The 25,305-nt window shown below is 37.2% G+C and overlaps 1 protein-coding gene across 6 annotated transcripts in view; it reads left to right on the forward strand.

Moving 5' to 3' along the window:
- The window catches only part of slc4a3 (solute carrier family 4 member 3), a 274,743-nt gene that overhangs the window by 229,782 nt on the left and 19,656 nt on the right, over positions 1-25,305 (forward strand). For all 6 annotated transcript variants that reach the window (XM_039756390.1, XM_039756394.1, XM_039756391.1 and 3 more), the window contains 5 exons: positions 572-766; positions 3,668-3,877; positions 4,970-5,059; positions 13,564-13,730; positions 24,273-24,526. In XM_039756390.1, the coding sequence (XP_039612324.1) occupies positions 572-766; positions 3,668-3,877; positions 4,970-5,059; positions 13,564-13,730; positions 24,273-24,526 (916 nt within the window). The remainder of the gene's footprint in view (positions 1-571; positions 767-3,667; positions 3,878-4,969; positions 5,060-13,563; positions 13,731-24,272; positions 24,527-25,305) is intronic.

Genomic DNA, 25,305 nt, shown 5'->3' on the forward strand with positions numbered 1-25,305 from the left:
AGTTAGTAATACCTGTACAGCTTTCTATGCAATTTGTATCTCAAGTTCTCAATGTTACAAATTCAATTGTGTTGTACACTATAAACATCATTTTCTTTACATGAGACACTGCAGCCTCAAAGTCTGAGTGGACTTAATCTCAAGGTCAGAGTCCCTCAGTCTGTTCATGATACAATGTGATTTTCTAAACAAATACCTATTCAATCATGTGAAATAGCTGTTAAAAAATGTAAAAAGAAAAACAAAGAAAAAACAAAAGCTATTGTATTTGTGTGAAGGGCAGTGCAATGATGTTGTTTATAATGCGTTGTCACTGATTTCTAAGTAAAGTGACAAGAACATATCTATGAAGGCATTGTTTGGATGCCTCTGGCAGTTTTGAAAATGGTCAGATTTTTCTTGTTGGTACTGTATCATGTTTTATTTAATTGTTTTTTATTCCTACCACATGCCCAATGATATTTTACAACTAAATATTAAAACAGTTCTATTCATAATGCATAATTGCTTTAACTGTGTGTTTACATACTATAAATATTTAATGAATCCAGGTATGTTGTTGTCTACCTAGTTTTGTCAATCTCAAGGATTCGAGTATCTGACAGGCCGCGTCTGGATTGGATTCTGGTTGATCATCATCGTCTTTATCATAGTGGCAGCAGAGGGAAGTTTTATGGTGCGGTACATCTCGGCATTCACCCAGGAAATCTTTGCTTTTCTGATTTCTCTCATCTTCATCTATGAAACCTTCTATAAACTATTCCAGGTGAAATTTTTACTCTTTCAGTGTGGAAATCTAAAAAGTACTAACGGTGTATTCAGTTACATGTTGAGCAAATCATAATGTGGTATGTCACAATGCTTGAACAAATCTCATTTTCATTTCCTCAGTTTAAACTAAAAATTGACACACTGCTCCATTTTGTATATTAGATATTAACCTATAAGCTTTACAACTCCTGGTTTAAGTTTGTACCACATGATATTTGTTTCAGAGATATTCTCGGTTTAACTTCATTTTCCTCTGATTATTCGGATAAACAGTTTGTGGCTTCAAAACATTAAGCTGACCTTTTTGCTTCCTTGTGAATTTGATTCTGTGTGACCTGTGTGACTTAGTCATTTTCATTAGCTTATATATATATCTTTGAGTTCTTTTAGTAAATGTATTTTATACCAGTAATGCTGCACTGCACGATAACGTTAACGATTGTCTCGAGCATTCATAGTTTTCATACTCTCTGTATGTTTATCATTCGTTTGCTCAGAGATCGATGCTCATGCTGTTTCCTGAGCAGCTCTTCTTTTCTCCACCCTAGCGGCCTGCTTCTTCTCTTCTTTCGTCTGCATGTTTTCGTGTTAAAACTGATTAAGTCAGTGTTTGTGTTGCAATTACTTACATAGTACATTTTCCTTAATTTTTCACTTACTGCCTCAAGAATGATTTAAAATATGAAGAAGCAGGGGAAGTGATGGTGAAGGTGGTAGGGATGAGAACTGCGCCCATACGCATGCGCCGCACATCCGCCCTGCTGTCTGCTGCCAAGAGTTGATTCTACAAAAAAATAAAATAAAAAGAGGAATAACCTTGGAGGTGAATCATCACCCCGAAGCGGATAGTAGACATCACGTAGTATATGTGTACCAAATCTCAGGTCAATAGGTCAAACGGTTTGTGAGCTACAGGTGATTTAAAATCCTGGACAGAGAAATGAACAGCCACAGTATCGTATTATATATAAAGATATTTGTAATAATATATATAAATAATATACTGCAATACTGCATGTGTAAATTGCACACATATTTTCTAACAGCTTAATTAGTGTAATATTTAGTATATAATAAATAGTATGTTTAAATTAATTTGAAATATTGCTCTTACCAACATTCAGTCTACCTTTTATGATTATACAAAGATCTGCTCTTGAAGAAATACTTTGTTATACAGTGTAAGTACCTCACACAGTGAATCTAAACTTGACAACTTTCTGTTGTTCCTGAAACAATATCAAAGGTTTTTGTCCTTACATAATATTTGAGATAGTCTTTCATGACAGTCATTCACCTTCCAACTAATTGTTCTGCCAAGGTAAAACAACCCGCCAGAACAAAAGTATTATGATTTCTGACTGTTTGGCATTTTAAAACTTTTTTTAAGTTTTTTTTTTCCAGTGTTACTTCCTGTTATTGTTATTTGTTTAACTAAATTTGAGTCTTGTTTTTGTTTCTGAATATAAATGTGTTTACAGTTAGTGGAAAATATTTTGTGTCTTTTCGGTTGACTCCAGGAGTGCTGTCTTTTTGAGATGCCATTGACATGAGGCAGCCTTGGTTGTCCCAAACATGTGTTTGACATCACCAGCATAAATCTTTTAAAACTGTTGCTTCATCCACATTTGCAGATACAAAAAAAACAAAATACACATTCTGCATATGTGTTAGTTAGTTAGTGCCCTTTATATCTCCGGGTTTCCACACTTTAAATTTTATATTTAAGACTATGATTTTGGTTTCCTGTTTAGATTTTTGAAGAATGGTGGAACTGATTCGTGGTTTTGGAATTTCTGGTTTGTTATGATATTTAATTTCCTGGTCACCTACATTACTTTTTTGCCTTTACCAGTAGAAGGCCCAGCAAAAAGGAATGTAGACTGGAAAATGAGGAGAAAATATAGTCTATAAGCATTGTGGGGTCAAAACCAAGGTATCAAAATAAACTGAATTACCAAACTCAAAATGCTAACCAAACTTGATGTTACAAGCATGAATGAAATTATTCCTAAACCTGAGAAATATCCACTAGTTACGTTCATTAAGTCATTTTTTTAATATCTGCCAGTTTATATACCCTCCATCTAATGACATCACATGTTGCACTTCCAGTTGGCTGTCATAGTTAGCCGCAATAATTTCAACTGGATTAAAACCTGCCCTACCTCACAAATCAAGATGAAATTCTGTATAATTCATCTGGCACAGTTAAGGTGAGGTGCCTTAATAGATGTGGAAAGTGATGAATGAAAGCATACTCATTTTTGTTGAGAATGTCAAAGTTCTGCCAATTTCATTTAATGTACTCTGTGACATTACCCACATTGTGTAGGTACATCTTACAGTATATGTGTGTGCTTGTTCTACATTGGCCCATGGCATTCCCGGTCACCCTTTTTCAGGGATTAATTACTTTCCTTGCATATGATCCTTTTTGAAAGGTCCTCACTCTCCATAATACTGAAGAGGTCATAAAAGGAAAGAATGATTTTATTAATTGATTAATTTCTCTGTAATTGTAATATATAAATTACAAACTTAACCTTTTACATTAGTTGTCTAAATAAGAAAAATAAAAAATAAAGAAAAATATTACCTCTAAAAATAGTTATCCTTACTTTAGGTTTTCTTATTTTTTATACATAATTAGAAATTTCCAGCTGAAGTTTCAGTTCCTCTATAATTCTTACATCCAGCAAACAAACATGAAGTAAAGCAGGTGTACATTTGATCACAGAAACAATTCCTCCCATTTTCTACAGAGCTGAGAGAAACCATTTCATTCTCATGTCATTTGACATCATTAGTACTTATCGCCTCATCAGTTTTCATTCAGACAATTTTAGAAGTATTGTTTGAGAAAATTAATATGTTTCAATCATTTTTTTTCCAGGTTTTTAATGAACACCCTTTGTTGAAATCCTATCCTCCAAACTCACAAGGCCAAGGGAACATCAATCTCTCACAGGTGGCCCAGACAGCCGAGTCGTCTTTAGTGATGCAGCCCAACACAGCCCTGCTGTCCCTTGTGCTCATGCTGGGAACCTTTTTCATTGCATTTTTTCTAAGAAAGTTCAGAAACAGCAGGTTCCTTGGTGGAAAGGTACACAAAAATATAATTTTTTATACTTACTTGTAAACATCTTCCACATTTACTAAAAATTGTTCCAATTTTTTGCATAAGGCTATTTTTGTTGTTTTCACATAGAGTACAAGCTACATGTGGTAAATCAATTAATGTATTGCTTTGATATTCAGACTGGAATATGAGTACCTTTAGTTGATGAACCTTTATTAACAAATCATTATTTATGCTTTCCTGGTGACAGAAGAGCTGAGGCAGAACTATAAACTGTATTTTAAAATAAATCAATTTTTTCTAACCTTTGCCTTAAAATATTTTATGATTTGTTAAGTTGCCCTGAAAAGGTACCCCTTTGAGCGTAACTTAGAAATATTAAAGCATGGTGTAGGAAATTAATTTAATTATTATGAAAATGTCAACATTTTTATATCTGCAGTTTGGCAATTACCAGTCATTAGAATTCATTATTTTAAACTCGATACAGTGAGATGAGAAAAGTACAGCTTACACACTTTTACAGAAAACAAACAGTTTTTTGAAATTTTATTATTAATTTAGTTGATATTGGAGAATATTTTTCAATCACTAGCAACACATCTACTTATATACAATAACAGAAGTGGGTGGGTTTTGTAACTTAAGACGGTGTGAACACTTTGCTTACTGTATGTACTTCAGACAAGTGCACTGTGCCAAACCTTTTGAACGAAGCAGCTATTCACATAGATCAAAAGGTTTTATGTGCTATTGTCTGTAATGGAGATAACATTATGACTGCAACATTTCAAATACAGATCTCATAAAGATACAAATGGAATAGTAATAAAGAAAAAACATTGTGTTTTCTCAGAGTACTCCGGTTTCCATCCCAAAGATGGGAATGTCAGATGAGTTATTATCTCTGAATTGAATGAAAATTAGTAAATATGTGCTGTGATAATTCATGCTTTATATTTAGCATATGCTTTTGTACAACATGACAATATAATGAAAACAATGGGTTGAAAACATCGTTGCTTAGATGAATGCATGAATAAAAGCAATTTTCACCCTGCATACCCTAGAGAAATAAAAAAATATATTTATTTATGCATTTCTATTTTTCTACAGGCTAGAAGAATAATTGGAGATTTTGGAATTCCAATTTCATTACTTGTGACAGTATTTGTAGACTATTCTATCACAGATACATATACACAGGTACTGTATGAGTCGGTCCTGATCTAATGCTTTTCCGTCTTTTCGGCTGTGCTTACATATGTGCATGTAAATGTGTTTGAAGGAAGAGTATTTCACAAGCCTGTAAATAAGTTCCACGACTGTATATCTTATCCCCAAACCTCATTTTGGCAATTTATCAGTTTCTCGGCTATAATTCAGTATAAATGTGTTAGCGGACAATAGGATGGAAGCTACAAAGAGACCATGTAGAAGCGCAGTTCAGTTCATAAATGAAGATATGTATTTATTTTACTTAACACAGGCATTCACATAACTCTAGCACACTTCGGGTCCATGAGAAACAAGACCATCCATCCATCCATCCATTTTCCAACCCGCTGAATCCGAACACAGGATCACGGGGGTCTGCTGGAGCCAATCCCAGCCAGCACAGGGCACAAGGCAGGAACCAATCCTGGGCAGCATGCCAACCCACCGCAGGACACACACAAACACACCAAGCACACACTAGGGCCAATTTAGAATCACCAATCCAACTAACCTGCATGTCTTTGAACTGTGGGAGGAAACCGGAGCGCCCAGAGGAAACCCACGCCGACACGGGGAGAACATGCAAACTCCATGCAGGGAGGACCCGGGAAGCAAACCCGGGACTCCTAACTGCGAGGCAGTAGCGCTACCACTCGCCACCGTGCCGCCCGGAACAAGACCAAAAAAAAAAAATCTTCAGCTAGATACTACAGAAAGTCTCGGCTTGTCCCCCTCAAACTAACACCAGATAAATTTGAACTCCTTCATGCACCTACAGATATGTGTACAACTCCATGCAATCTTCTATGTAGCATGTGGTTTCTCATTGCACCTGACACCCAAAACCCTTGGCACCTACTCAGTCTCTCCTCAACACATAAGCTCTCCCTCCTCACTACCATCCTTACAGATTCTCCCCAATCTGTCCTTCAAAACAATGACTTAGCTCTTTGCAAACTCCTAGCTACCTCTGTTGACACAATGACAGACCACTGAAATGGCTTGGTAGTTTCCAAGCTACTAATTAAACATTTCCTGTGGGGTTGAATGACCCTCCTGAAAAGAAACATCTGAAAGGCTGTGAAAATGCTTTCCATTTCTGCCTGGAACAGTCGTTATCACTCCTGGTAGCTGACCTCTTCCCATAACTAAGTGCTGAGTCTGTCAGCCCACTTCAGTAAACTCTCAAGGTAGTTGAGCCTCCCAGTCTGTAAATGCTTTGTTTGCTACGTACTACAATTCTGTTTAGTTGAGTGACAAAATTGTCATCGTATGAAGTTTCTGCATCCTTTTTACTGAATGCTATGGTTTTACCAATGACTGTCACATGCACATTTTATTTTAGCTCATAACTCTAAATTGAATGTGTAATTGTGTGAACTAATGACCATTGAGGGTTAGTCACTGCCTTGTGTGCACTGCTGTTAGAACAGATTCTGGGTGGATGGACAGCTCCTGTTAAGGTCAAAGTCTATATAATGTACAGTATTATGTATCAAGTGGAGTAAGTGGAGTGCTTTAAGGTAGTATCAGGAACTGAGAACTTCAAAGCAAAAGACACCTGATAGGCAAGGCTGAAAAACCTGTGCAGTGCAACTCTAGTAGCAAAACACAATTTTGCTGTGTCTTTGCTTCTTTAATGTTTATAGTTCATCTCTTTTTTATTCTTTAAAAATAAAGTATAGCTTTTTGGTAATTGTTTGGATCATTCTATATTCAGCTTGAATTGACTACTAAAATCAATTTGTTCATTGTTCTGCTTTTCTTTCTTCTTCTCCATATTGCATTCACCATGCCTTACCTATTAATAAGCACAATGCATTACTATTGCACCCAACTAGATCCGGCTGTATAAATCCTTTCACTGTTTTTTTTCCTTGTGTAACTGTGTAAAAATGTTTAATATTTTTGTCTGCCTTTTCAAGAAAATATTTTCCCGTTTAAAGGTAAAATTTTGTATTTCTATATTGATTTTGTATGTTGAAGTTAGTTATTCACAATCATGGTATATATGAATTTGCCACATGAACTTGTATTCTAAAGTGAAGCTTTTTTGTAATTTTTTAAAAATTTATTTTCTTCCATTGTAAAATTATGTGGAAGGGACAGTGGTCGAAACATGAAAATAAAAGTCTTAAAACGTACCATATTTTTTTCACTTTGAAGTGGCAAAGATTTTAAGAAAATGTGTCTTGTGCATTTCTGAGACATGCTTGTGACAGCAAAAGTAAACTGGAAGTAATGCAGTTTGTCACAGAATCTTGGTAGTGTTTTCTTGAGGTAAGAATACATTTGTTGTTCACACAGCTTGTGGGTGGAATTTTGACATATTCGAATGGTGCACCACCAATCGGCACTTTCACCATATCTTCAGACTGCATGTCATCCTCCTTTTTGTATGTCCAGCTCTGCTTCATTAAAGGATATTTTCTGCCAAGACTTGTAACAAAGGATGTTCTGCACAAAAATGATTGAAGTGTTTGATATAACAGCAGAACAGTCAGAATACCATGAAATCGTTTTATTTAAGTAGGCATCTGGCATCAAAGTATTTCGTAACACATGATTTAAAACTAGTGCTAGCACTGTAAGCACAGGCATATTAAAACCACATTTTCTTCTTATGTCATGTGCATACAGATCAGTTTTTTAAGCAGTGCTGGTGCACATACTAAATCACATACAGGCACAGAGGTTTAACAGCAGATGTGCACTCAAATCATATATGATTATATTTCCACAATAGCACTTCATATAAAGTCAACTTCCATTTTGCATCAGTCCTTCCAGCTATAGTCCTGGTACAATCTCAGATGCATGTCCACATCAGTCAAAGAAAATCAAGTATTTATTGTCCATTTTTTCATTCATTGTCAGGTCTGCTGTAAGCATTCCACCTTCCAGCAATGTACTCTTCTGCACTCTTCATGAAGCCTGCTCTTTGCAGACTGTGCTAGCTTTGGTTTTCTTCCTGTGAAAACTGGTACAGGCTGTATTCTAATCACTACAGGGTGTGTGAAAAACATAGTAATGCCATTCTTAGTGACTGTACTGTATATAAGGTTTTACTTAATCACAAAAAGGAGTGACTGTAGCAGGGGCTAATTTTCTTCTGTTACATTCTGGGTTTTTTTTTATTGCATTTTACATAACCTAAGGATCAAGATTTATGTTTGGTGGAAGCATTGTCCCTGCTGATCAAACATTCACATAACAGTTCCATTGTACATTGCAAATATAACAATAAATGATTATACTTATTACATTACATTACATTTTCATCATATATCCATTAATCCATCTTAACCTGCTCATCCGTAGCAGGGTTATGGGGAATCTGAAGCCTGTCCTAGCAAGTATTGGGTTCAATGCAGGAACAGTCTCTGGACCAGCCCATTTAAGGATGAACATTCATACAAACCGGGGGCCAATTTATTATCACCAGTCCACCTAATCAGCATGTCTTTGGAGAAGAAAACCCACACAGACAATATGAGAATTCAATGCATGGATCACCTGTGACCTGAACCCCTCATTTTCTATTAAAGACTTAGATTTTCGAAAAGCCACAGGCTTGTCGACATTAAGTTCATAATAACAGTCAACACTCAGCATTCTGCACTTTCTGTAGCATGTCTGGGGAAATAAAAATTATACAATAAAGTTAAACTACAGTGAAACAAATTGAAGTGCTACGCAGCATTGTTTGGGCATGTTGTAAGAATGCAAACCAGAGAGCTGCTCCAGGCACGTTCCACTGAGCGGAGACCTTGCGGCAGGCCCTGGAGGGATTATATATCTTGGCTGACTTGGGAATGTCTGGGGGTTCCCCAGTAAGAGCTGGAATCTGTAGCTTTGGAAATAGAAATTTGGGTTGACATGCTTGGTCCGCTGGAAAAGCATATAACAAAATGAGATATTTAATTAATTACAATTGGATTACCAAATAGAGCCCATTAAACTATTGGTAACACTTTAGTTTAGGTACTGGAAAAATTGGGTGTGGTACTCATTTACTCGTATGTAACAAGACCTTAACGAAAGCTTCTTTTGATCCTCATAACACTTCTTAATATGAAGGATTCACAGGTCTTATACTAAATATGTAATATCAAGAGAAACATTTCTCAGTTAAGCCACCTCAGAAAACTCCAAAGTGAGCTTTTGATAGTAGGTCACATTGCAAAGATGAATAAACACTTTACTGATGCTTTCTAAGTATTATAAAGGCCCAAAGAAGTGTTTCATAAGGTCTTGTTACATAATAGTAAATGAGAAATAGATGCATATTTGCAGTACCTTAACTAAAGTGTTAACAATGTATCAGTATAAACCCAGTCTGGTTGCCATTTACCATCAGAACACCTTAAACATACTTTGCTGCGGCATGGAACCCTGGTATTGAATGCACAGCACTAGGATGCTGTCCTGTACCATTGTACTCCAATTAGCTTTTTTGATACTCCAGTCATTTGTTTACACCTCATTCCAAAGGTTCACATCTGAAAGGAATTCCTGCAAAACACTAATATCACTGTCATGTTATTGGAACCATTCCATGATTTTTTCTAGCATAGTGACATGGCATCTTATCTAGTGGGAAAGCTCATTACCAGATGTCTACACTTCTGCCATTAAAGTATATAACTCACATGTTCACTAGTTGACCCTTGTGTTTACCTGTTAGTTGGGGGCCCTTACTGTAGTTGAGAAAAGGGAGACATGTTCCTCTAAGTAGAATTATGGATACATTACTGCCACTCTGCTATACATTAAGATGAGTAGGCAGGCAGTATTGATTCCTTCACTTAATAAAAGACCTTGAGTCCTTTAAAACTGACATAAACAATAGTAGGATGCATTTATACAGTTCTGAATTATTCAAAAGGTAAAACTTGTTAGTTACTTCAAGTACTTTAAAATATTTAAAGCTGACATGTGTCAATAATACAGACATGGTCATACTCCAAGTAGTTTTGCCATAGAGAGCAAACATGGGACCTGCCCTATTAATGCGGCATAAAAAAGCAAATTTCCTAATTAACCAAGCCAAACAAATGCTCATTTATCTCTTTTGACTATTAAAAATTTCTAGCTGCTAGGTACTAGCATCACTGTTAATTAATAACTGGCATGAATCTTTATATGAGAAATTTAGGAGGCTATTTATGTAAGTACTTCTGAAGAATTTTTTAAAAACTGAATTCATTGTTACATCCTTGGTACATCCATTTTCCAAAATTTAACATAAATCTATTACCATACTGTTCAGTAAGTATTCAGACCCCTTTTTCACATTGATGATTTGTCAACAAGCTGGGATTTATATCAGTTTGACTAGAAATTATTCGTAAATCAAGCACTGTTTTTTACAGTGCTGCCCCAAAAGATGAGAATTGTAAACCATTAAAAAATTAAGTTCCAAAAAGTGAAATGTCAATAATTTGCTTTTATTCCCTCTGTTCAGTAATCTTTTAAGATAGGTCTCTATACTGTATATGTGTACAACATGATTTGCCAATTCCACTTTGCAAAATTACCCAGGCTATGCCATGTTAGTTGAGGAACAACAGTGGAGAGCAATATTTACTGTATGTTGGATGGGGATAAAGTCAGAAATCCAACTGTGCCACTTAGTGGAATTCATTTTCTTCATTTTAAGCCACTTCATTGTTACTTTTGGCCATTGTCAAGTTGACAAACAAACTTATCCTCGATTTTAAGGATTCTGGCAGATAGGAGCGGGTTTTTACCCAAGGTCTGTCAGTACTGTGCAGCATTCAACATCCTGACAATTCTGACCAGATTGCCACACCTTGCTGCTATAAAGCATCTTACAGCATGATGCTGCCACCACCACATTTCACAGCCAGGATAGGGTCATCTGACTGACCTGCAGTGTTAGATTTACACCACAAAAACTGCTTAGTGTTCATGCTAAAAAGATCCACTTTAGTCCCATTAGACTTTCTGCCACATCTTTACAGTGACATTTTCAAAATTCTTTACAGGCAAGGACAAGTTGTTTTTTTTTTTACACTGATGTTTCTTCCTTTCCAATCTTAATAAAACCCCATTTTGTACAATACCTTAGAGAATACTTAACTGTGAATATCAACTCTAGTCAAGTCAGTAACTTCTGCAGCTCTGTGAGAGTGACAATTGCCACCACTGTAGCCTTTCTGTGAAGTACCGCAGAGGGACTGCAAATCCCATGAGCCTTTAAAGGGCCAGGTGTTGTCTCTCAATGGTGACTGACAGGTGGCCCCACCACAACGTACATGAAACATAAAGGAATTTAAACAAACAGTACATACATACTTTTAAACATAAAAACATTAATACATTAAACATTTTAACTAAATGACAAATGAACAGAATAATATTAAACCTTGTTTACATGGGACTTTCAACAAACACAATTGCATACCTAAAGGGACCTGGCATATATTTTTGTTTAAATCAAGCTACAGATAACCATAATTGTTCAGACTTTTACTGAAAGCACATCCCAGAACACATTACTCTTTTTTAAACTATTTTTAATACTTACTTACTTTATAAATATTTTTATGTAATTACACAAAGTCTGCTATTTACCACAATAATTCCAGACCACTGTTTCATTTTTATGATCATTCTAGTTTGTCTCATGGCATAGTCTTCAGCAATCAGTGTTTTGCAGTCCAGGGATCCTGAACATATGTGGCACCTATCCACTTTTGTTTCTGTAATAAGTGGTTTCAGGTGATGTGACTTGTGCTGTTTCACTCTGTGCAGCCGATTTGTTTCCCTGCTGTGTGTCTCTCAGTCTCTCTCTGACTCTTCATCTGCTGTCAACAACAGGGCTCTTTCAAGGGCTTCCTATGCTGTTAAGCATCAGTGGCACTTCTTTTCTTATCTATTATCTCTCTAAACTCATGCCTAAATAATGAACAACGGGATAAAAATGTAGCTGTAATGACATCCCCTACATTTTTGTCCACTTTAGCTTCTGTAAGCTACTACTGGTGATACGCCTTGTGCTATCTCACTCTATGCAGCTACTGTAACTATTTGCACCCTTCACCTTCAATTATCCTCCTTCTTGTCTGAGCTCTGCCCTACTACAATTTCGTAATGGCATCATAAGTATTTCTCTGCACTGCAACGTTTTCTGACAACTTTCTCTGACACATAATCTGCTATCAGAGACTCTTTCAAAGGTTTGCTGTGCTGGTAAGTATCACAGCACTTCTTTTCTTATCATTTTCCTGTCTAAACTCATACATACCTACATACAAATATCAAGATAAAAAACACAGCTGTAATAAACGTATAGAGATACAAAGAAATCCTGAAAAAAGCATTTTTTGCTCAAGCACCATTTACAAACACAGCACTTAAAATGTGCAGGAAAAAATACTGACCCTTTCCCGTACTCAGTCTCACTAGTGACCCTATACATTTTAGACAAATAAATGATCACAATAAAATAAGTGAGAATGGGGGATCCATGCATTTCCTACACAAGTGGAGACTATCAGCAGTTTGGATGAGCTGTTAAGGTAATACAGAGCATCTGAGTAAAGAAAGCTTTATATCTCACAATTCTGATTTTTCCTTTTTAGCAAACTGACAAAATTGTATTTAGTTTCTTTCTTTTTATTTGGTATAATGCAAAAAAAAAAAATGCTATATAGACTGCAAGTTGAGAATCTGAGATTTTCTAAACTCACTTTTCCATTACTTTTGTTATACTGAGATTATACAGAGCTTGTATTTAGTACAAGACAGGTAGGAATCCTGGACAATACTTCATTAAAGGGCACACTTACACAAAAACCTTTGCTCAGTCATATGAAGACAATTATAGAAGCCACTTAACTTGTAGAAATATACACTTCGATATTTATGGAATATTCCAAGAAATAATGTGCAATGTACAATTAAACATTACAGTTTACTTCATTTAAGAACATAAATCAAGCATTTAGTTTAAATGTAATATTGGTAGTTCCTGACAATTACCAATTACTTACTGTATAAAGATGAAGTGGTAGTGACAGGGACTAGAATACAGGCTCTGACGTTTGTGGAGTTTGCATGGTCCTCCTGTGTCCCAGTCTGTGCAGTGTGTGTCTCTTTGTTTAAGTTTGTCCGGTTTAATTTAAAGTCACACTTACTTTGCTACAATTACATATAGTTGGGATATAAAAGCATTTTTGTTGCATTTTCACATGCTTCATAACTAGATTAAATACAGAAAATCAATACAGGACGAACTGTGTATGATTGGTTAGACTGATCAACGAGGTCCAGGTATCTGTTTTACTATGAAAAATTGTTCCTGGGCTGAATCATGGTTTGATTACCAGGAATTATTACTGAGTGCATTCTCAACATATTAATGATATTGATGAATCTTTATGTAAAGTGACATATAATAGTTATCAGTTTAAATGGTGAAAACACTATGTATTTATTTATCTTTATTGTCTTTTCTTTCTCAGAAGTTAAATGTCCCCACTGGATTTTCAGTAACATCACCAAGTAAGCGAGACTGGTTCATCCACCCTATGGGCAACAGACAGCCATTCCCAATTTGGATGATGTTTGCCTCAGCAATTCCAGCACTTTTAGTGTTCATTCTCATCTTCATTGAAACCCAGATCACTACGTAAGTGGAAATATTATTTTTTTCTATTTTGAATATTTTGAACTACCTGATTTACCTGTCAAAGAGAAATAATAGAAAAGATGTAACAATTTAAATATCTTACCCAATGTGTCCCTTCAGCACCTCGATATCCTCGAATGTTTGAACTTCTCTTGACCAGCAGGTAACCGTAAAGCCTGCTTCTCAGACTCCGTCATTTAGAGACTTCTTACTTACGTCTTGTCTTCTTCTTTACCGCACATTTAGGGCAGTAACTATCACTGTACGTCCTATGGCTTTACTTCTCCTTATGTGTCTTATAGTTGCACTTCATCTTTCCATTGCATCACCAAAGCCAAACTGACCAATCACAATCTGCCCAAAGACCCAGAATTCCCGTGATCCTGGTCTGGATTAAGCTAATTTGAAAATGACATGACATGGTGTACGTCAATAGACAGAGCTTAACTATGCTCAGATTTATTATCTGCCCATAGTGTTAAGTTCTGCAGCTATGTAATGGTAGATTGTTGTATTTTGGTCATTTTGTTTAGTTTTTTTTTTTTGCTGACAAGTTTCCATTACTTCCATTAATACTAGATGGTTGCTGCATCTGAGACATAGTCAAATAACATGGCAGGTGGAGGACATGTGAAAACATGGCTACAACATCAGTTTTTTTTTCTATCAGTGCCTATGCTTTTGCTTATACAAATTCTTTTTCTTTGTATTTTTCAATACATCATTGTTGTATAAATACTACTTTTTGTTTGTTTAAGACTATTGCCTTTTTAATTTTTGTTTTCAGCATTGTATTGTTGAAGTGCTTATTTAAAAGCTAGTCAGGTAGGCAGGGGACCATGCTGACTATGCTGGTATGTATAGTTGACAGAAATAAGTGATGTCACTGGACGTAATGAGCTGGTGTAAGAATTCAAAATCCACAGAATCAGATTAGGGACATATTTTCTGGAGAATCATACAAAAATAGCTGCATCATTTCATATTGTGATTCTTTTAAAAACGTCCACATCAAAGCGTACTTTTCACTGTAAAAGACTAGATAAAAAAGACTCTTCCTCTTTAGAAAACTGGCTGGAACCAAAACCTGTGGCTTTTCAGAATCTGAGTTATACCCCTTGAATAAACTGTTGCTGTTTATACTCACAGAACAATTTATTAGGAACACTATACTAATACTTGGTAGGGCCACCTTTTGCTCTCAAAAGAACTTCAGTTCTTTGTGGCATGAATTCCACGAGATGCTGGAAACATTCCTTTGATATTCTGGTCCATGTTGACATGATTACAATACTTAATTTCTGCAGATTTATCAACTACACATTCACACTGTAAATCTCCTGTTCTACCACATCCCAAAGGTATTCTGTTGGATTCAAGTCCGGTGACGGGAAAAGCCACTGAAGAACACTAAACTCATTGTCATGTTCATGAAACCAGTAGCCTTTCTGTCAGCTCTCTGACCTCTCTCATCAACAAAAGTGTTTCTGTCTGCAGTGTGTCACTGGATGATTTTGTTTATTTTTGGCATGTTTCTGAGTAAACTGTAGTCTGTTGTGCGTGAAAATCCCAGAACATTATCAGTTACCGAAATACTCAAACAAGCCTGTCTACCACCAGCAATCATGCCACAGTCAAAATCACTGAGGTCACATTTTTTCCCCATTCTGGTGTTTGATGTAAGCATTAACTGAGGCCCCTGACCTGTATCTGCATGATTTTATTGGTTGTGCTGCTGCCACATGACCGGCTGCATGGATAAGCAGGTGCATTTGTGTTGTTAATAATTTGCTCTGTAAGTATACATATTAACATATATACTCAGCAAAAAAAGAAACGTCCTCTGACTTTCAACTGTTTTTACTTTCAGTAAACTTAATGTGTAAATATTTGTATGAACACTAAAAGAGTCAACACCATAAGACATAAACTAAAAATGTTTCACAATGTGTCCCTGAATGAAGGGAGGCTCAAAATCAAAAGTACCAGTCAGTATCTGGTGTGGCCACCAGATGCTTGAAGTACTGCAGTGCATCTCCTCCTCATGGACTGGACCAGATTTGTCAGTTCTTGCTGTGAGATGTTACCCCACTCTTCCACCAAGGCACCTGCAAGTTTGTGGACATTTCTGGGGGGAATGGCCCTAGCCATCGATCCAAATCGATCCTGCTCCAGGGTACAGGCCTCGGTGTAACGCTCATTCCTTCGACGATAAACACGAATCCGTCCATCACCCCTGGTGAGACAAAACCATGACTCATCAGTGAAGAGCACTTTTTGCCACTCTTGTCTGGTCCAGCGAAGGTGGGTTTGTGCCCATAGGCGGCGTTGTTTCTGGTGATGTCTGGTAAGGACCTGCCTTACAACAGGCCTACAAGCCCTCAGTCCAGCCTCTCTCAGCCTATTGCGGACAGTCTGAGCACTGATGGAGGGATTGTGTGTTCCTGGTGTGACTCGGGCAGTTGTTGTGGCCATCCTGTACCTGTCACGCAGGTGTGATATTTGGATGTACCGATCCCGTGCAGGTGTTGTTACACGTGGTCTTCCACTGCGAGGATGATCAGCTGTCCTTCCTGTCTCCCTGTAACGCTGTCTTAGGCGTCTCACAGTGCAGACATGGCAATTTATTGCCCTAGCCACATCAGCAGTCCTCATGCCTCCCTGCAGCATGCCTAATGCACGTTCACGCAGATGAGCAGGGACCCTGGGCATCTTTCTTTGGGTGTTTTTCACAGTCGGTAGACAAGTCTCTTTAGTGTCCTGCGTTTTTAGAACTGTGACCTTAAATGCCTACTTTCTGTAAGCTGTTAAGGTCTTAACGACCATTCCACAGGTGCATGTTAATTATTTGATTATGGTTAATTGAACATGCATGGAAAACATTGTTTAAACCCTTTACAATGAAGATCTGTGAAGTTATTTGAATTTTTAAAACATTATTGTTATAATACACAGTCCTGAAAAAGGGACGTTTCTTTTTTTGCTGAGTATAGAAACATTTATGTTACTGCTAGATAATCTCCCTATAATGACAACAACGTGTTGGAATTAGCAGGATGCATGTTACTCCCAACTTTAGTGTGGCAGTACAATTACATTTTTTTTTCTCTTTCTTCGTCATGTAAAGCACTGAGCTACATCATTTGTATGAAAATGTGCTATATAAATAAATGTTGCTGTTGTTGTTATAATGTAGAATATTGCATTATTTTATATTTCTACATTTGCATGTATCTTGTATTTCTGTATATCTAGACCAGGCGCTCCTCAGTGCTTTGGACAGACATAATCTGCAGGGTTTCATCAAACCAATATAAGTATACCTCACTACAGCTCTTCTTGTCAGGAAAGAACAGAAAGAAATTGATGAAATTGTAGTAAGAAAACCTTCTGCTTCATATAAACCAACTTCCATCCATCCATTATCCAACCCGCTATATCCTAACTACAGGGTCACGGGGGTCTGCTGGAGCCAATGCCAGCCAACACAGGGCGCAAAGCAGGAAATAAACCCTGGGCAGGGCGCCAGCCCACCGCAGGGCGTGCACACACACACCCACACACCAAGCACATACTAGGGACAATTTAGAATCACCATAAACCAACTTTTAATTTTAATAAATACCCAAGGACAAATTAATTTGACTGTGTAAGAAACTTTTTCCCTTTAATTATATAAATGAATAATAAATATTTGCAATGTTGTTTCTCCAGAAGTGATTTTAAATGTGTCCCTAATCCAATGAAACTACTTAGACATTCTGAGAGTTAAAAGGGAACACATTTCTTCAGACTAGTGTCAATCAGCTAAACGTTTAACATGCTAAAGGAATGTCTAGCCTATGTGAGAACTAGCCCGGACACCATCAGCCAAACACCGGTATTATTATAAAACACACGGATTTATTAACAATAATGTCCCTCACACAGTCCCGCACAGCACACAGTGCTCCCGCACCAATCACCCCAAATCCATAGGCTTGTGCTGCAGATTCGTCCTACTCCAGCACCCGACTCTCGCTCCTGACTGTAGGAAGGCGACCCCCTTTATAGTCACACGGATTTGCTCCAGGTGTTTGCTGATGTTCTTCTGGCAGCACTTCCTGGTGTGGTGGAAGTGCCGCATGAGCACCTGGAAGCACTCTGGGCGTCGCTGGAAGGTCCTTCCTCCACCTTCCCAAGTGTGGCGCAAGTGCAGATGTCCCAGGCTTTATGAGGCTTTACGAGGAGATAACCATGGGCCCCAATGGGTTTGAGCCTCCCTGCTACTTCCCCGTGGTCCCATTGCTATCCAGAGAGGTTGCAAACTCGTGGCCCAGGGGACATAAAGATCACCTCCCGATCCTTCTAGGTGTCCCAGCTGGGTTTGTCCCCCAGCCTCCTGCCATACCTATGAGAACTTGGGTCATGACTGTCAAAGTGGGAAACGGCCATCTCAGAATAATTCTTAGAAGCAAAGATTACATGACATATGTGCTGCTAACTTCTGGTCAACCAAAAAGAAAGATACATTGATATCTCTTACATTTAGTCCTCCTTTTGGACAGGATTATAAGGTACTAGCAGGACTACCCGCATTGTCCAGGAATCTATAACCAGTCAATTTTCCAAATGTAAGAAACAGAATATAGAAATAGATCAAACAGTTTTGTGATTCACATTTTATTGTAAGTTCCCCCACTCGATTTTGTCTGCTGTGGCGTTTCAGACGCCCTTGAAATAGACTTTCTTCTGGCATCTGAAGTGGACTTTCCAATTCTACTTCTTTTTTTCGGTGGCATGGGTATATTGGTGAAAAGCAGAACAATTTTAATGTTTTACATGGTATTACTTATTGAATAAGCACCACAGTGAGATTAATTTATGTTATTTACAATATGTCGGAAAGCATACAAATACCACCAGTCAGTCAGAAAGAGCAACACTGAAATGGTACTGTGAGTCAGAAAGCGAGCAAATACCACCACAAATATGGAAAGCCAGTGAGAAAGAGTAGCACTGAAACCATACTGGGAAAAATGGCGGGGAGGGGTGGTCTGTTTGTAAGGACCGTCTGTGTTGAACCATGCTGTTATCTAACGGACGTTGGCATTAATAAGTACAGAGAAAAGTGACATACAACCGCTGCTGCATGTGGGGAAAATGGTGGGGGAAGGATGCTATCTTTTTAAGGCGAGTCTCTGTTCAAATGTGCTTCCATATAATAGATGTTGGCGAATGAAATAGAGCACTATCAGTGCGTGTGGGAGTGTGACCCGCGGAAACGCGGGTGTGTGAGCCGGTCATGCGCACTGGGTTGTTCACGTTTTACATCCATACGGCAGTTCCCCTTCACCTTTAACAAAGCAGTCGGCCTTCCCATACTTGTACACTTCCGCCATCTCTTGGCAATTTAAAGAAACATGGGTAAAGAGCGACGCACAAGGACCAAAGGTGGCGCTAGATGGTGCTGCCGTGAACGTCTGTTGCAACGTGCGGCCATCTTGTTGATGATAAGTACGGGGACGTGTGCCAAACGTTGTGTCAGTGAAAAGGTGCCTTGCGCTTCACCACGAACATTTTTCCCAACCAAAAATACCCCATCACCTCCTCCTGGTCACAAAGGAGCCCCATCCCCAGTTTGGTGGCGATCGGACAACCGGTGCAGATTTGTATGGCGGACAAACAAACATACACACATACATCGACTCTGCTTTATATATTAGATGTAGCCTTTTATAAATCATCTATAAAATGGTTGGGTTCATATAAAAACAGCCTGCATGGCCTACATTCTAAGTTAATTTAAACAATCCTGTGTTCAGAAGTAAGACATCAAGTAGAGGGCTTCACTTCCTGATGGTAGTCAAATGATGTTATGGTTGTGTAGCTACTGCGTGCATACAGCCTAAGCAATTATTGCACATTTTTGGTTAGTTTCTCATTTACATAGGAAGTAACTGCTCTGTGTCTCTTAATAAACACAACAATAGAGTTAAAAAAACTTGCAGAATATTTAGTTATTTTGTTTAGTTTTAAAAAGTTTAGCAGTTAACTCCATTTGTTAATACAGGATTTAATGAAAATGGTAAAATTCAGTTGCTTGATGTCAGCTTTATTTTAAAGACAAGGTTACAATACAGAGTTAGTGCACAGATGTTTTTTTCCCTTATGCAATATTTCTTAAAAGCCTTTTTTTTAATTTGCACTGAATAGCCAGTGTGTATGCCCTGGTAGCGTGTACAAAAAGCAAGTTTAAATGATTATATTTATATGTGATGGAACTTTCCCAAGAAATATATTATACTGTATTTATTTAAAATGTATAAATTCTTCCCAGATACAGTATATTGTAAGAATTTGATCTATCAGCAAATTCAAGGCAGGAACATAAGCATTAACTGCTACTCTGCTGAAAGAAATACAACTTTAGCTTAACTGGATGAACATCTTTTTTTCATCTACTGGATTATAAACATATATTTAACATTAACTATGAATAGTTTTAGTGTTAGTCTACTGTGTGGCTATAGTGAGAGATAAAAGCTGTAACATTTGAATTCAATTAACAACTGCAACTATAACACTGAACACTTACTTAGAAGTCATTAAAACCTTGTGCACATTACAAATTCTAGCATTAAAGCGGCAATTAAATGTTGGCATTGAATTTTAGGTTTGTTTAGTTTGTCTCGATTAAATGTATTGTTACTTTCTTTGTTGTTAAAGTAATTCTTGATTGTATGGAATGTTAACTTCTTTAAATAAAATCTACAACAAATGTTGGCATTGCTTAGCTGGCATCCTTTAACCTCAATAGCTAATGCCAGGAAAACTGGCTTCCTGGAAAATTTGAGAATATGTATGAAGTTCAGTGACTGGCTGTTCCTTACAGACTTATTCTGCTGTTTATTTTCAAATTTATTGTCAAGTGTACTTGTATGTTTGACAGCTATGCTTGTGTCTCCTCATCTTACTGTTGTCACTCAGTGGCATCAGTATTATGATTAACTGCAAACCAAATGGCAAAAAGGGGTTCAGGACTCAATATATCCAAAACTAAGACTATTACCTCCCTGGTCTGAAACTCTAAAAAGGCTTCACCTCAGGCAGCCTGACTTCAAACTGAGCATGTTCTAAAAAAAAAAAACAGGGAAACAGGCTTTTAACATTCAAGGTGCCATTAAAGTTTCAAATTCTTTAATGGGTTCCTCTTAAAGGTGAGAAACCATAAAAACTCTGGTTTAAGATATAATTGGTTTCATAGTTTATAGAAATATAGTTTTTCAAAAAATAGAAAACTACAAAAATGCTCAAAAGAACAATAAAGGAGTTGCCTTAAAGGAAACTGAATCCAATCCAAACTGTTACGAAATTCAAAGTTCCAAAAGCATAAAGTCCTGAAAATACTCAAAATGCCCACTAGAGGGGGAAATACCATCAAAAACCTGACTAATGACAACGCTAACTGAATCCTACTTACGTACATATATATGTTCGTAGCCTGCAGCTCGGTCACCGTGTGAGGCGCCGTTGGGTCCCCCATCCCAACGCCTCCTACGTTGTTGGCTGCCTGCCTATATAAGGCCGTCCGTCGCTCCGGTCTCTACATTCCCTTCCTTGCTTCGCCACGGGATTCACGTCTCCCTTCTGAAAACTGCAGCCTTTTTATTTAATCCACAGCTTCTCCGCTGTTTTATTGTTCGTTTATTACGATTATAGTTATTGTGTAGGTATTTTAGACTTACTTTACATTGTTCAGGTACCCATTTCCTTTATCATTCCAACCATACCCCTATTAACATGTCTATCGAGGTGATCACCATCGATCAAAGAACTGTCATTTACCGAGTGGTTTCCATGCCTGGAGATGCCACCTGCCTTTTCCATTCTCTTTGTTACATATCAGGCTCACTCTTGATATCTGGAGGAACATTGTGTCTTATGTATTGAATGACTGGGACAGGTTCAAGGTGTGGACTGATGACGGTACAGGAGATAATTATACTACACAGGAGCACTAGAAGAGTGAAATGCTTAAGCCCTTCACCTATGGTTCTGCATGTTAGTTGATGGCTGCCGCTTTCAAATGTCCCGAAATGGCCAAATATTTTACACCTTTCGACAACCGCCAATGCCTCTTAAACATCTTAGATTCACAGGTGATGATTTCAGTAGTGGACACTTTGATGTTTATGAATGTTTAAACTCTCAAAAGCTGGATGTGAAGTTATTGATGAAACCGGTTGTATGCTTACAACGCTTGACAGATGCCGAATGTCTCTTCAACACAAGTCCTGCAAATACTGTCGTAATTGAAACAAACCATGAAACTCAAACCGATTATGACAGCAGCAATCCAAGCTGTGAGATTTGAAACAAGATTACTGTTCACATGGCCAACTGTACGTTGCATGCTCAAGAGTAAGCTCAGCGCACAGCTTGGTCATATTACAACCAGAGGGCCGAACTCAAAATGTGGTATATAAAGAGATCCTTAACAAATAATTATTGGTATATTTTCCCTCAATTTAAAAAGGTTTAATTTTCTACTTAATAAAAATTTTAAGGCAGTACTTCGCAGCTGCGAAGCGCGGGTATTCTGCTAGTAAAGAATAAAATTGTTCCAGGGCTACATCCCTAGATATTGCATAACACATGTGTGATGTGGGGTTTAAAATGCAATGGTTTTAAAGTAGAAAACAAAACTTTGAAAACGGGGCATGAACTGGCAATTTATTTTAAATACACTACATTTTAAAAGATTACAATAAACAGAATAAAACTTCTGTCATTCCTTTTCTGTACACTTATACTCCAACTCATGTGTCATACAAAACTGGAACATATCTCAGCAACCATATGTGCATGGCGGGAATCCTCCCTGGATTGAATGTTAACTAATCACAAGACATACTTACCTCCACTCAGTCATCTGAGGAATTTTGATTTGACAAACAACCTTACATACATGACTTTAGAATATAGAAAAAGCTGAAGTATTCACAGAAAAGCCCACACAAAAATGGGAAGAACATGCAAACTCCATTTAGACAGCGACAAGGCTGTGATTTGAACTTAGTACAGGTATATTAGCACTAACAGTTGCTATCAAGTCTGTGTAAGCCATACTGTTTTAGCTGTATATCGGTTAGGCAGCTGATATAAACACTTTTGTGTAATCTGGGTTATTTTTTCATTTAATTAAGACACAAAAGTGTGGTCACACATTCAAATCTATTTGAGATGGATTATTAAATAGTTGATATTTCCTTTTCAAATAATATGGTTCTGTAACAGTAATGTGATAATTGTTTGCAAATGCATTTTCTTTTGAAGAACATACCCTATGCGTGCTGTTAGAAGTTGTGCATTATTTTCAGCATCAACTAAAACTTAGCTATTATAGTATCAGAGAGAAGAGGCAGAAAAACAATACATTATAGAAAACATCAATGCAATGTTATTCTATTATTATATTGTTCTCATTTTTAATGAAACTGCAAAAAATTGCAAGTCCTAAAATCAACCAATTCATGGATACCAGTTGGTACCTGGCCCAATTCAGGACTGTACTTCAGGCAGCATAATGTAGAGTTCCTCTTCTTCATGCAGCTACAATGAACTACCAGACCTCTGAGTTGAGTTCCTTCTACATGGTGCAGGAGATCCCAGCTGATCAGAAGTATTAGTCCATAAACTTGTGGTGACCTTCTTGGACCAAACAACCTTCTAGGTACTTTCTTTGGACTCATATGAGTACTCTGAGCTCTGTGGAGTTCCTCACCTTTTTATTTAGTTATTACCTTGTGCTCCTGGCACCTGTGGTAGCATCTATTATGTAAAGACATTATGATGAAAGACTCAAATCCATTAAAGCTTTTTGATTAGGAAACACCCATCCATTCATCCAACCGTGTGTCATCCTAAAACACTTCTTTCAATTGTTGGGATACATTAAGCCACACAGATTGATTTTTTTATACAGTTCTGTGAGAATGAAAAGAAGAAATAACAGAATTGGACCACTGCTCCCCTTTGAGTGTTTTCATACATTTTTCAGTTGTGGTTATTTTAATGACTTATTTTGAAATGCCTACACTTGAGTGTATTTATTGTTCATATGATGCCTATATGTATACTGTATATAAATATTATCAGCTTATTATTTTGAAAACAGTTACCACAAAGGTAAGATGTACAATAGATGTAACCAGCTTTCTTTTCTTCTTTTTGGTAAAATTAAAAACTTCTAAAACAATAAAACAAGTAAGTCAGTGGAATGTTATAGGTCACCATTAGAAATGTAGCCTTGAACAGGAATTATTTTAATGGAAATACCATTATAAATAATAATTAATGAGTCACTCAGACGACAAAACTGCCAAAGTTTCAGACAGTTTTATGTTACAAAACAGATAAAAGGAGCAAAGAAAAATACACCATATCCCAGCTACATGCATCTTCTGAACAAGACAATAGACTGTTACACACCCTGAAAACTGTTACAGTTACAAACTTCACTTGTTTTTGTTGCTGTTTTCTTCCTCTTTCATTCATCAGCCTCATAGTCAGCAAGAAGGAAAGAAAATTGGTGAAGGGGTCTGGATTTCATTTGGACTTACTTTTGATTGTGACGCTTGGAGCCATTTGTCCTCTTTTTGGCCTGCCATGGTTAACTGCTGCCACAGTTCGCTCAGTCACTCATGTCAATGCCTTGACTGTGATGAGCAAAGCAACCGCCCCAGGAGAAAAGCCCAAAATCAGGGAAGTCAAAGAGCAGAGAGTTACAGGGATGATGGTATCTGTCTTAGTGGGTAAGTGAATTCATTGTGCTACTGTATTATTATAAAATTAGGAAAAATAAATTGCTATTCCGTGAAGATGCTTAAGTAAGATAACTGAAAAAATAAGTATAGTCCGCAATGCCATAATGAAATTAACTATTTATAATCTTTGCTTATCATTACAGGCACTCCATGCACTTTTATATATATTCTACTGGGGCAAAGTGAGAGGGATTTATTTTAATTATCTTTATTGCTCCAGACGTCATAAAAAAGGCAAAATATGTGTTTTTCTATTGTATGTGGAAATTCTGAAACATTCAAAATGAAAAGCAGAGCTCTGCAGAAGGCTCTTGGTTGTTCATTTTGGAAACTCCATGAGTAAAGGTTTAGACACAGCTCAAAGCCTGATTAAAGGGAAGGGAGTTTAGATTCATTCTGCATGGCATTGGCCATTTTTCATATTAAAGGTGCACCTATACAGTATATGACTAGTGACTTGCACTTTACTTCAAAGCAAACCAGGAGTAGAAAATAAAATAGCAGAGAGGAGTTATGGGAAATCCTGAATATTTTTAACTCATCTGCTTCCTTTGCTGGGGCTCCTGTCTTGTAGGCTCTGCCCACCCCAGGACAATGAGTTGGATTAAGCAGGATTAAGAATGGGGTTATATATTATTTTTTAAAATGTACATGTCTTATTTAAGCTAACTTAGGAAGAAAATTCATTATACAGTCAATATATTTGAGTCATTAAAAATACCAAATAAACAAGCATTTGGAAGCAAACCTAAAAGTGCAGTTTGTCT

Source organism: Polypterus senegalus, chromosome 6 (genome assembly GCF_016835505.1).
Source record: "Polypterus senegalus isolate Bchr_013 chromosome 6, ASM1683550v1, whole genome shotgun sequence".
Lineage (NCBI taxonomy): Eukaryota > Metazoa > Chordata > Cladistia > Polypteriformes > Polypteridae > Polypterus > Polypterus senegalus.